At 45.1% G+C, this 12930-nt stretch overlaps 2 protein-coding genes across 3 annotated transcripts in view; both read right to left on the reverse strand.

The window, feature by feature from the left end:
• The window catches only part of FAM171B (family with sequence similarity 171 member B), a 34640-nt gene extending 33908 nt beyond the window's left edge, over positions 1-732 (reverse strand). For both annotated transcript variants that reach the window (XM_054070209.1, XM_054070207.1), the window contains exon 1: positions 502-732. In XM_054070209.1, coding sequence (XP_053926184.1) covers positions 502-661 — 160 coding nt within the window. In that variant the 5' untranslated portion in view covers positions 662-732. The remainder of the gene's footprint in view (positions 1-501) is intronic.
• A 1770-nt stretch (positions 733-2502) lies between these two features.
• The window catches only part of ITGAV (integrin subunit alpha V), a 42116-nt gene continuing 31688 nt past the window's right edge, over positions 2503-12930 (reverse strand). Inside the window, exons 22-30 of the mRNA XM_054070072.1 lie at positions 12573-12652; positions 12270-12350; positions 11139-11244; positions 10104-10262; positions 9551-9664; positions 9092-9205; positions 8893-9000; positions 8143-8265; positions 2503-7768 (exon numbers count right to left, since the gene is read on the reverse strand). Coding sequence (XP_053926047.1) covers positions 7673-7768; positions 8143-8265; positions 8893-9000; positions 9092-9205; positions 9551-9664; positions 10104-10262; positions 11139-11244; positions 12270-12350; positions 12573-12652 — 981 coding nt within the window. The 3' untranslated portion in view covers positions 2503-7672. The remainder of the gene's footprint in view (positions 7769-8142; positions 8266-8892; positions 9001-9091; positions 9206-9550; positions 9665-10103; positions 10263-11138; positions 11245-12269; positions 12351-12572; positions 12653-12930) is intronic.

The following is a 12930-nucleotide window of genomic DNA, read 5'->3' on the forward strand; positions in this document are numbered from 1 at the left end:
GCGACACGAGACACCTGGACGCCCCCGGGATGCATTCCCACCGCTCCTGGGATCCTTCCCCCCCTCTCGCCGAGCTCCCGGGATGCGAGTCGTGTCGTCCTTGCCCAAGATGCATTTCCATCTCCCGCTTCTGGGATGCTTTCCCACCTCCCGCTCCCGGGATGCGCATCCCTCCGGCTCCTGCGATGCGCATCTCCACCTCCGGTTCCCGGGATGCGCATTCCCACCGCTCCCAGGATTCGCATCCCTCCGGCTCCCGGGATGCGCGTCCCTATCCCTCCCAGGACGCACTCCCATGGCTCCATGGATGCACACCCCTACGGCACCCAGGATCCATCTCCCGCTCCCGGGATGCATTGCCATTGCTCCCTGAAGGCGCATTCCCACCTCCGGCTCCCAGGACGCGCATTCCCATCGCTCCCGGGTGGCGCATTCCCACCTCTCCCGGGACGCATTCCCCCCTCTCGCCCCCAGGATCCCCCCCGCCGGCGGTGGCGGTACCTGCGGGCGCGGCGGGGCCCCCCGGCAGCGCTGCCCGCTGCTGCTGGTGCTGGAGCGGCGGGCGGGCGGCGGCGGCGGCGGGCGGGGTGCCGGTCAGAGGCAGCAGCAGCGCCGCGGCCGCCAGGAGCAGCGGGCAGCGGCGAGCGCGGGGCCCCGGCATGGCGAGCGGCCCCCGGGCAGCGGCGGCATCGCGGGCGGACACGGCCGGGACCGCGGAGCGGCGGGGAGGGGCGGGGAGCGAGCGGGCTAAAGCGCAGGGGCGGGACCTTAGGGGGCGGGGCCTTAGGGGGCGGGGCCTTAAGGGGCGGGGCTGCGCGGGGGGTGCCAGAGAACGCGAGGGGTGGGGTGGCGCTGCGTCGTGTGGGGCGGGGCGCGAGGCGGCCGCGGGCGGCGGGGCGGGGCCGTAGGGGGCGGGGAAGGGGAATGGGTGGTGCCGGAAGGAGCGAGGGGCGGGGCTGCACGGGGAAGGGGAACAGGGGAGCGTCAAAGCCTGTGTACAGCGCCCGGTGGCGCAGGGATGAGGGGGCGGGTCTGCACACGGCGGGGGCAGAGGGAGGGGCGGGGCCGGCCCGTGGGGCGGGGCGCGAGGGGCGGGGCACGGCCTGAGACCTCGCCTACAGCTCTGGGCGAGACCAACGAGAGAGGCGGGGCCAAAGGGAACGGGCGGAATGGCCATGGGCGTGGTCAGCTATGGGGGCGGGACCGTGAGAGGCCGCTCACAGCGGGAGGAGGGGGAATGAGGCGACATGAGCGGCGTGGTCAGCGGGGGCGGGGCTTAGGCATGAGAGCCCGCCTACAGCGGGAGGCGGGGCCAGAAAGGGGCGGAGCACGCGGGGAGAGCGAGAGGCAGGGCGGGGCCAGTCAGAGGGGGCATTGGAGGGGGCGGGGCCATGAAAGCCCGCCGGGAGCACGGGGAGGGGTGCGATGGGCGGGGCCGGGCAGGACAGGGATGAAAGAGACACAGAATCCCCGTTAACCAAGAGGTGTTTTATTCCAAAATTCTATATATCAGAATCCAATACTCGACGGTTTTAATTTCTAACTATCGGAATCAACTCCACGTTACATTTTTAAGTTTGGAAATTGTAAACGTGAATAGAAAAATACACCTCCCAACCACATCCATCCGAGTGGAATCGGGATGAAAACGAGCCGAAGTGAAGGCCGCAGCCCCACAGCCGCGCGTGGGCCCTCGGCACAGCATCCTGTGCCACCACAGCCTCTTGGTTTTGCAAGATTCATCATTTAATAAAAATACGGTATCCTGAAACGTGTTCTCCTCACCTTAAACGTACCAAAGACCTTCGGAACAAGTCCATTCTACTGAAAATATTCCTGTTTGTAAGTATTTACTACAAAACTAAGAAACCCTAAACGCAGCACTGTCATTAGTATGTTAATTTTCTGCTTGTGTAAACGATGCTGTACTGATTTAATGCACGAGCCAAATCAAAAAGGCAAAAAAAAAAAATCTATCATGAAGAACTAAAACATCACATTCTCAAATACAGGTTTCCTTCATGGACTAGTAAGCGCCCCTGAAAACTGTAGAAATCCTTGGAAGATTCCGAAGCTGCATGACATCCCCATCAGGAATGAAGTTGTTTGGCTGCGACACGGCACGGCGGGAGGAGGGCACGCAGGGAAAGGTCCGATTCCCTGTGCTGTAGGACCGTTTGCACACCAGGCAAACCAGACCAAACCACTACAATCAGAATAGTTTCGGCTGGGAGAGACCTTAGAGCCCATCCAGTCACACCCCCTGCGATGGGCAGGGGCACCTCCCACGGGATCAGGCTGCTCAGCTTCCCCAGGCAACCTGTGCCAGGGCCTCCCCACTCTCAGCGTGAATAAATTCCTTCCTATATCCAGTCTGAATCTGCCCCTCTCCAGTTTATACCTATTGCCCCCAGTCCTGTCACTACAAGCCTTTAGTGAACAGCCCCTCCTCCCCAGCTTTCCTGTAGCCCCTTCAGGTACTGGAAGGTCACTATAAGGTCTCCTCAGATGCCATAATGCTATGAAACAGTAACAGCACCGACTAACCCCTTACTGTGTATCCCGGTCAGATTTCCCGCAACAGGATTACAGAACATTGTTCTCATTCCCAGTAACTCACAGACTCCAACATATACATTGTGTTTCACCCAATGTGGGTGATCACAAGCTTTCTGTACCACTCCTTTGTCATCTCAAATTAACGCAGTGGTTCTGTTCGTGTCCTTAAAGATACTGAGCACTGCAGGTCAGCAGCTGCTGCGCCCCTTTGCAGGGAAGGACCGTAGCCAGCCCGGCAGCGAGCTGCAGCCGGCCACGTCGTGTTGCACGTGGGCAGCAGGAGACAGAGATTCGGTACCAGCACATTCAGATCCCACACAAGTCAGTGGGCTCTTAGAGCTCAGTACGTAGTCATGATCTGAGCTGTGGCATCTGTTTGGGAGAGGACGCCTCTTCCAAGGACGAACTGAGGAGTCCTCCCTCCCAAAGAGACGAGCACACAAACAGAAACCACCTCTTTGCAGTAAGGCTCTACTCTGCCACCAGCTTTTTAGGTTTTTTTTCATTTTCTTTTAATAAAACCCGATTTATTTTGTTTCTCACTAACAACCAAAAGCACCAAACACAAAGGGTCGCGTCCAAAGCCAGCTGCAATGAATATCAGGTTTTCTGTGACTTCACTGGGCTGTGGAACGGGGCTTCAGAGCAGCAACAGTCTGGACAAAAGACAAAACCTGACTACATTTCACCAGGGTCACGCTGCTCTGTTACTGGTTGAGGGTGCAGGAAAAATCCTGCAGGGCCCTTGCCGGGGTAACCGGCAGCAAACCCGAACGCTGCAAAAATCCAAGTGCAACACAATTCCTTCAGATCACAAGGAACATGCTAATTATAGCGGAAATATATTCAAAATACCCGTGAGAGTTTACCTTAAAAGCAACGTAAGCACAGACACAAGCTGAGAAACAACTAAGTATTAAAAACCTTGGCTTGGAATAAATGTTTCGTAAAGACAGAGCATATAGAATAAAATTTCTTAAATGCTTCCACAAGCATTGCGTGAATCAAAGGTGAACTTGCAAATAAAAAATTAAAGCAGAAATACAGGACAAATAAAATTATAAACTTGACACCAATATCTTTCATCTTCTGTTGACAAACGTATCCCGTGTTGGACTATGCAGTCACGCTCAAACAAAAGCTGTCTCCACAATTTGCTAGTTTCTTGGAAGAGATGTAAACCTATTAATTAGTTTCCTTCTTTTATGTTTTCTAGATGTTGTCAAATATAGCGATAGATGATACGAGTTTTGTAATATAAATCAGTTTTAATATTGACCATGAGATGCTGCGATAACTGCAAACTGGAGTGCTTAAAGAATTTAATATTTCATTACAAAAAATAGAGCTATTGTTTCCATTGTCTAAATAATTACATAACTGTTAATTTCATAAAAAATATGCTTCTGAAACAGAACTCTCAGAAGAAAACGAATTCTCTGTTACTGTACTGCTATTTTTTTTAACGCTGGCAGCATGCATTTTATGCACATCAATTATGACTCAAAGGCACTTATTTCATTCCAAAATACATTGAAAAAGTATCTTTAAAAGCTTTAACATCATTCTACAATATCTGCTGTACAAACAGATCGATGCCTGTAAGTCCATATGAAATTCATACTGACACAAGTACAGATATAGTCTGTAGTCTTATTGCTGAACTTAGAAAGTGATACCCCGCGCCCCCCATCAGGAAAACGTCCTCTTTGTGAAACAGAAATGCTACTTGGAACCGAATTTGGGGTGTTCTAGCGAGGTTCACTAGGTAACCTGTACACTCCATTTACCTAATGCTACTGTTTTGGTTTTCTTAACCAGACTGGAACTTAGTGGACATGGGAGAAGCAACTGCTTGCTTTTATTCTCCAACAGAATGCAAGACAATAAAAATCACTTAAATAATCCTTACTTTATGTAACTTCAACAAACGGAAGAAACTTTCCACAGCTACAGTAGTTGTACCAATAAAAAGTACCTTTTTATGCTGAAAATCAGCAAAATGAGAGTTTCCAGTTGCCACAGTAAAGATGCAGTTCGCGCTGACACGAACAATGCTACGGTACCCCTTCCATGTGAGCTGAAGGGATCCTGATCATGGTTTATTTTCATTTCTATCTCTTTATAATACCTAGACATGCAAGTAGTCTAATAAATTTCAAGTCAACACCGTGTGTACATGTAATGAAAGCAGACATGTAAGAATTAGATCTATAATCTGTCTGACAGTCTCTTAAACCTCTTAACCCACTAAGATTAAGATTGAGTAAAAACAATCTCCTTGCATACAGATAATCAGCTGGCAAAGCGTGTGAACGAGAAGCCTGTGTAAGTCACTGAAACTGTGTTTCATAAAAGTCACATTTTGAGCCCAGGATCAAAGCCCAACTCCCCATCTTTACCATATTACTAGTAACAATACTAGAAGTACAGACGAAAAATCAAACATTGGCCACACTGAAGACCTTGAAAATTCAGTGAAAGCTGAACTATGTGCTGTAGCTTCTCATATAAACAAACTGTCTAAACCAAAAACCTGCAAACGGATAAGCACGCAAGCCTATCTCTGATGTACAAACTGGCCCCCCCCAGACCTCATGCTGCCTCTCTTCATGACTCAAATGCTGTGACGGCTCAGTGACTACAAATGGACTTCACCACCAAAGCCATTTGGGGATTTTAAATCTCAGAAAGGATGCAGAAATGACAGCTGAATCAAACTGTTTATTTCAGATATTTCTGGGATTACTAAGTGTCCTGGTTTCAGCTGGGATAGAGTTGATTTCCTTCCCAGTTGCTGGTGCAGTGCTGTGTTTTGGATTTAGGATGAGAATAACGCTGATAATGCACTGCTGGTTTAGTTGCTGAGCAGTGCTCACACTTAAAGCAATCTCATGCTGCCCTGCCAGTGAGGAGCTGGGGAGGACAACAACCAGGACAGCTGACCCAGCCAGACCAGCCAAAGGGATATTCCATACCATACAAGTGCTGAAATAAAACTGGGGGGTGGCCAGGGTGGTGGCCGCTACTTGGAAATGTACTGGGCATTCGTCAGCAGATGATGAGCAACTGCATTCTGCATCACTTGTTTTGGATACTGTTTTATCATTATTATTTTCCCTGCCTCCTCTGTACTATTAAACTGTCTTTATCTCAACCCACGAGTTGTACCTCATTTCCCCCCAATTCTCTCCCCCATCCTGCCAGTGGGGAGCGAGGAAGCAGCTGTGTAGTGCTTAGTTGCCAGTTGGCATTAAACCACAATGTTGGGGATTGCGGTATTTGTGGGGGAGGTGCGGCTTTGAACAAAAACCCCAAGACACAAAACCCTCAAGACAAAAAAACCCAACCAAACCAGGGGTTTTGTCCTTCTAAGAGCCTATCTATGTAGAGATATCAGTGGTGCAATTAAAGCAGAAGTCGTCTTTTCTGTATGGGGCTGCATCCAGGGAGTTTATAATGTAATTTATTCCATTTTTGGAATAGAGAATAAGCAAATCTCATATAAGGCACCTTTGTAACAGTTTATGTCCACTCTAAGATTTGTGCAACACAGCTACATGTGGCTGCAAGCCAAACAGCCTCCTAGTTTGCTGTTACATGTCTGCTGAAATGCATGCAGACAATGTTCTCGTGTTCTCTCGTACGTACAAGAAGCTTCACTTTACCACACCAATGCTGAGGGAAATAAGCTAAGAATGATGTAAGCTTGTGGCTCTAAACCACTGAACTTTTGGTATGTTTAAAACACAACAATGAAACAAAATATTTAGTGTTGTTTCTGGTCATGAAATGTACTGAACATAATGAAATGTCTCGTGCAGTGAAATGTCTTATGTTCAATGGGATGTACAATGAATGAAACAGTGAATGAATGAAATAAACCAAGGCAAATTAACCCTCTCTGTTCAAACTCTTTCGCACTGCCAGCTCTACTCTGCTTCACTGGACAAGCTCTCTGTCCTCTCAGGACAGGCAGCAAAGCAGGCAAGCCTGTGGCTAACAGATTGATGTAATCAAGATACGCTTGGCTGGCAAACCCTCTAGTTTAAACAGTCCCTGTACTGCTCCATTCTGCCCCTGGACACAGTCAGCACTGGAATGGGAGAATTAACAACAGCTTCCTTACAGCACATCAGGTAACCTATCCTTGATTGTTTCACCAGAAACTGAAACCCAACCTGTATAACACACAGACTTAACTTCAAACCCTGCAGAGGTTTCACGTAGCTACGGGTTTTCTCATCAGACATGTCTGTTGGCTGCCACAGTCCAGCATCTTGTCCCTGGCAGCACCTGAACAAATCCATGCTGCCAGGAACTCTGTGGAAAGACACAGGAGAGTCTCTGGATCCTGCCCTGAGTCTCTTCACTAGGTTGCATGAGAAGTACATCATCCCCCACTTTTTACCGCTCACTTCCATCTCTGTAGACTCATTCCCTACGGCAAGAGGCCCAGGACCCAGAGAACAGTATCTGTGAAGTCTAGAGGGAAACCACAGGACAGATGGCTGAGCAGGAAGGGCAAAAGGCAGGCAGAACAGGTATCGGGTATGAACGATTCCACTGAATAATCTCTCTCATTTTTTGAACAGGAGGAAAAACAGCAGCAGAGTTAATGGGTCAAAGAACATTCTTCAGTTTGATAAAACGAGACACGTTCGTTTTCTTGTGCAACTAGCATTCCAGAGCTAGGGAATGAAACGTAGTGTACTCCGACAAAAAACAATGGAAACTCAATGCACAATCCAGCAAGTATCTATGGAAGCTGTTGGCTTCAAAAGCAAACACAGGGTCTGTGTAGCAATTCATGTAAAACTGGTCCGTGAATCAAGCCAGGTGATGTCTCCTACATCCCGGTAAGAAAATCATAGCACTACATATTATTTAATATTTTCACACACAAATCAGTGCAGATGCGTTAGTCACATGTATGAACATAATTAATATAAAAAGGAGAATTTAAATATATTGATCTTTCTTTGTATGTGCTGATACCTTCTGAGACCAGAAGCAGCTCTGCAGTCATGTTTTTCCTTGAGGGGGAACCAATATTCGTAACCAAGATGCAGGCACTTTAAGACTTCAGAATGCCTTACAGATAAAACTCTGCTTAAGCTTCTGATGTTCCTTCCCCATTCTCATGCGGCTGCAGTTGTTCTCTCTCCTGTTCTTCCTGCGGTGGTCTCACACGTTTGAAAAAGCCCATCTGCGTTTGAGGGCACAAAAAAGAAATTGCATGGTGACTTCCAAAACGTACATACACCCTTCCCTCTTTCCTTCTTGATCAGATCTTAACTGGTTAGTTATTTGATTTTTCCCCCTCCTACTCTCTTTTTCCCTATTTTTGACCTTAAATGTCAATAAGTATCAGCTGAAACAATGAACTGCGGAATTCAGCACAATCAGACATCTCTTTCTACTCAGCTTCTTCCGGACAAAGCTGAGAAAATTTAGTTATCCAAAAGCTTAACTGATTCAGATGGGATGGGGACAAAGGTATTTATGCAAGGTGCTGGCGTTATTTGTGAAAATACAGCAAAAGCAAGGAAAACAACCCAAAACCTCAAACACAGAACTTACCCTGTACATAACAAACACCAGAACAGCCAGCAGCAGTAATCCTGCAAGGACGGCCAGAATTATCACCCACACTGGCACGGGCATAGGCTGAGGCTGAATGCCCCACGTAATATTTGTAGTGACCTAAGAGAACAAGACAACAAATCACACTTTGCACAGCAGTGACACGCCAAGTTCATTCATGCAGTTTAAGTCCTGTATACCTTTATTCTATAGTGTTCAAAATAATCTTAATCCATCATAAATACTTTTTCTATCCAATGTGACTAAACAGCTGTAGATTAATTGTGACATAAAGCCTTCACTGACCCAAATTCAATAGGGTTTTAAAATTAAATAAAAACAGGGGTTTGGCTTTTCTTGTTTGGTTTGGTTTTGCTGTTTTGCAGTCAGTGATACCATGGCAACATGTATTCTGTAACGCCTGATGATTTTCAGTAAAAACTGTTGGAGTTGGAGAAAAATAATTCAGGGCTTTTCCTTTTTTTAAAGAAAGCAAGCATTCCTTGAAACAAAAACCAACTTCACAAAGCTTTGGAGAGAAAAAACAGTTAAAAAGAGGCATTAGAAACCATACTCAAAAATAAATCCATCACAATCCATTTCAACCCCTTGTTTGGGATCTTTTATGCTATGGGGATACAATTACAGTTACACCAAGCCATGAAAAAGCTGCTCAGCAGTCACTGGTTTTGTATTAATCTCAAAGCAATTACACACAGCAACTCAAGCTGGACACAAATGACTTACTACTGTAGAGTTATGGATGTCTTCAAAGGAGAGGTTCTTATAAGGGAACTCTATGACATTGAAGGAAGCAGATGATTTGAGAGAATAGGAGTGATTCTGATTTTCTTTCTGTGTAAGAAAAAACAAGATCAGTATTGCATCTGGATACAAAAATCACTTAAGTTTCAGAAATCCGGATGGAATATTCACAGTCACTTACATTCATGAAGGTTTGGGTCCAAAGGCGTGATTTTAAATACAATATTGCACTCTTTCCCCTTTCCAGGTGACCAACTTGACAGACTATCTTTAAACAATCCGCAGTTCCGCAGCCCTGTGTTTGAACATAGGAAGGAAATATTTGAAAGTTTAATGGCGTTACTCCACTCAGATACACACTTCACTGAACCCTTTTCCTGGCAAAGCACCATGAACTATTCAAATATATTAAATAAACCCCAATAATGAATAATTACTTATAGAGTCCCGTGAGCCCACTGCCCTGCCATGAACTGATGCACATCAGAGGAAAAAAAAAAAATCAAACCAAAACAGTTCCAAAGCATAGAACTTTGTCTGTTAGCCATTTAAATACAGAACATGGATTTTCTGCAATAATTCTTCATCTTATGGAGCTCTCATCTCTGTCTTCATCACTACACGAGTGCTGAGAGCTCACCAAGGTATGCACATCTCCTTCGAGGGCAGTTACATCCCTTCGGCTGATGCGGTGATCGGGATTATCTTCCCTGCTGAGTGTTTCATTCTTATCATCATCGTTAGAAGCAGAAATCTAGGATACACCAAGGAAAACCAAGCAATAAGTGATTTCTACTTTTAGGTATTTGCAGACTTCAGAGCTAAGGTCAAGAAAACATGTAACTGATCAGGCTTTTCTCTTCCTTCTGGGATATTCTGCAGAACCTGGCTTTACCTCCAGCTGGAGTTAAAATGTTAGTCCTGACCTTCCTACATCACTGATGCGAATCCCTACTAAGAACTAACACAGAGGCTTGAGTATCTTAATTCTTCTTTGACTGAAAACTTTTTCATGTATAGAAAAAGAATCACTCTTAGACTGCAACAAATAATTCAATTTTGCAATCTTTAATAAAACATCTCTCCTCAACACTTCAGTGTTTAACTCTGAGCAAACAGGGATTTGGGTATTTTGAGTGTTTCCAAAACAAACATTCTTAATTTCTCTGAAAGAAAAGGGAAGTCCTGCCTACCTTGACTTTCAGTGGGTTGATTTCCATGTCAGAAGTGCAGTTCATGGGACCGTCAATGTCGTACTGAACAATATACAGCAGCGTGTCATTCTTGTATTTGTAAGGCCACTGCAGAGTCATCATCACCTTGCTGAATGCACTTGGACCGTTGTTTCTCAGCTGATTATGAAAATTAAATTAATGGAGATAAAAAAAAAATGCCATCTTCTTTGTTATTGTGCATAAGGTTGTTAATTTATATTTGAGCCATAAAGGATACTGCCGCTTCCCCTGCCCCCAGACACTTCCAGCAACAGCATCAGCAACCTTACCTAAAATAGGAAGCTAAACTTCAGTCTCCCAACAGGCAAAACTGAAAATTACTGCTGTAATTTGATAAAAATTACTTTGAAGAAAAGCTATATAGCATTAGGGTTTTTTTTGCCTTGAAGAAATGTAACTTTTTAGTAGCCTACAGCAGCCACTGTAGGTGCCTCAGCCAAGATACTCTGAGCACGGACACGACCATGAGTTTCCTTAGATAAATGGCCCCTTGCATTCTAGAACAACTCTCGACTACTCTTATTCGCACAGCGTGCTCAGTACCTTTTGTTTAATTAAACAATCGAGGCTAAAGCTGTGATCATTCTGTTAAGGAGATTTTAAATATTTAAAATCTTTCATCTTAACAGTAATGTTTCAGAACAGTTGGAATACAAATGAGGATACTCAATCATTTACAGCCAGGAGTCATTTTCCAAGTTCAATTTACTTCCAATGTTTTAGCTTGGTTTCAAAGGGCTAGAAAATGAAATATGTGTAATAATGTAAAACCCAGCCTCTTCTCTCTGTCCTGTCACACTAATTGCAGGCATCCCAGCCCTTCTGCAGATACCAATTACAGACCCAGCACTACAAAAATGAAATCATTGTTTCCATGCAAGAACAAAAGGAAGAAAAAGAAATCACAAATTTGCTCCAGAGAAAAGTGACACCAAAAGGCTTCTTTTCAATTATCACAGAACTGCGTAACTGAAATGAGAGGTAATTGTGTACCTCATAGATATGCTGAACTAGAGGCCCAATATCATCTTCTGTTTCTGGATTCTCCTTTGGCTGCCAGTTTGCAATGGGAAGGAATATGTGATCAGGAGACGACACACTAAACAGTGGAGCAGACAAGTCGTTGTTACCACGTATGAAACGATACATGCAGTATTCTAGAACATCTCAAAAAAAGCTACACGCTTAAAATACCATTCCTATTTTTTCATCCTCTGCACATAAACCCAAAAGAACAGAGGCTGAGCGGCTTGTGGTAAATGTTCGGTTTTCGTCAATATGTGAAAAGATGAGCTTTGTATTTAGAAACATTTTTTCCTGTCCTAAGCTTCGGATAGATCCACAACATCTAGTAAGCCATTCACAGAATTAATACATGCACATGTCACCCAGAACCGCAGAGTGTTAAATACTTTGAATATCGATGCTGTAGAGACTCACCAGTACAGATATACAAATAATTCAGCAGGCAATGACAACAGTGAAGCCAGCAGTAACGCTTTTCAGTTGTGCCATCCCCCCACTGCTCAGGTAATAACAAAAACAGATCACAACAGTGAATGTAGTGGAAATTTTAAAACCTCTGACTCAGAAATTGGAGTCACTGGCTGAGTGAGGGGCTGGAGAGCTGTTAGGTGAGAAGCGCAGACTTCGGGCCGGCAGCAGTAACAGAGATAACAGGGTCATTATGATACTAATACCATGCTTAAGACTGAAGAGGTTGAGGCCATTGCAAACTTATCTGGAATAGAATTTTCAGCTTTGGTTTTACAAAAGGTTTCAGGGGGTTTTGGATGAAAACCCAGTCAGTTTGCAGGGAAGGAAAGTAACCTGCAGAAACGTGTGCAACTGCACCATGAGGTGTGATTTTTTTCGTCTTCTAAAAGCTCTCTAGTAATACAGCACAATATTCCTTTCTGGAATTCATCTGTTAATTATTCAGAATAATTTAAGTTCTGAAAGTTCAAAGGGTGGCCGGAGAGAGACATATTTTCTTTACCATTAAAAACTCCCTAAAGGCTTCCTGCAAATTGCAGACCTGAAAAAAATTTCACTGATATAAAGAAACGAAAACATGGAAGGCTCATTTGAGAAAGACGTTTGTTAAACAGCATCAATGCTTACCCTCTGATTTCAACAGCTGCTAAAATAGCCAGGTCAGCCTGGTAGAATGCTACTGGACTTAGGTTGTCATACAGGTTGGAACTGCAGAGAAAAGAGAAGTTAATTTCTTAAATGAAATAAGCTAAGTGTTTTAAACAAAATAATTGTGTGTAGCATCATACCCCAACTCCTCAGTTATGGCAGGAAAGCACATTTACTAAACACTTAGGAGCGGATTCCAGCCAGTTCTCAACTAAATGCATGACAGTCCCACCCTTAACACGTTATCTGCCGCATAGGGTACATACTCATCAGGTTCCGTACCTTCGGATTTGCAAGTCGAACTTCACAGAAGTATCCATTTCAGACTGCTGGTGCACGCTGAAGCGCAGGCCAGCCAAGAGCTTTGGGAAAAAAATCCATGTTTCAGTGCGGAGCACAGCAAAACACACAGTGAAAGCTTCCTAACTCCATTATACTACAGTGAAATCGCTTGAGGGTTGTGGTTGTAAGAGAACACAGAGAACTGCCCATAAAACTTGTCCCATTGACAAGACCAGAGATGTGCCATGTTCTCTCTAGGTTTCAGCCCATGTGCCACTGCCACAAAACAGAAATGTCAGGTTTAAATCGCACTCCCCTCCTTGCTTCAGCAATTTTACACACCAGTGACCCTCCCTGT

The sequence above is a fragment of the Cuculus canorus genome, chromosome 6 (genome assembly GCF_017976375.1).
Source record: "Cuculus canorus isolate bCucCan1 chromosome 6, bCucCan1.pri, whole genome shotgun sequence".
Taxonomy (NCBI): Eukaryota; Metazoa; Chordata; class Aves; order Cuculiformes; family Cuculidae; genus Cuculus; species Cuculus canorus.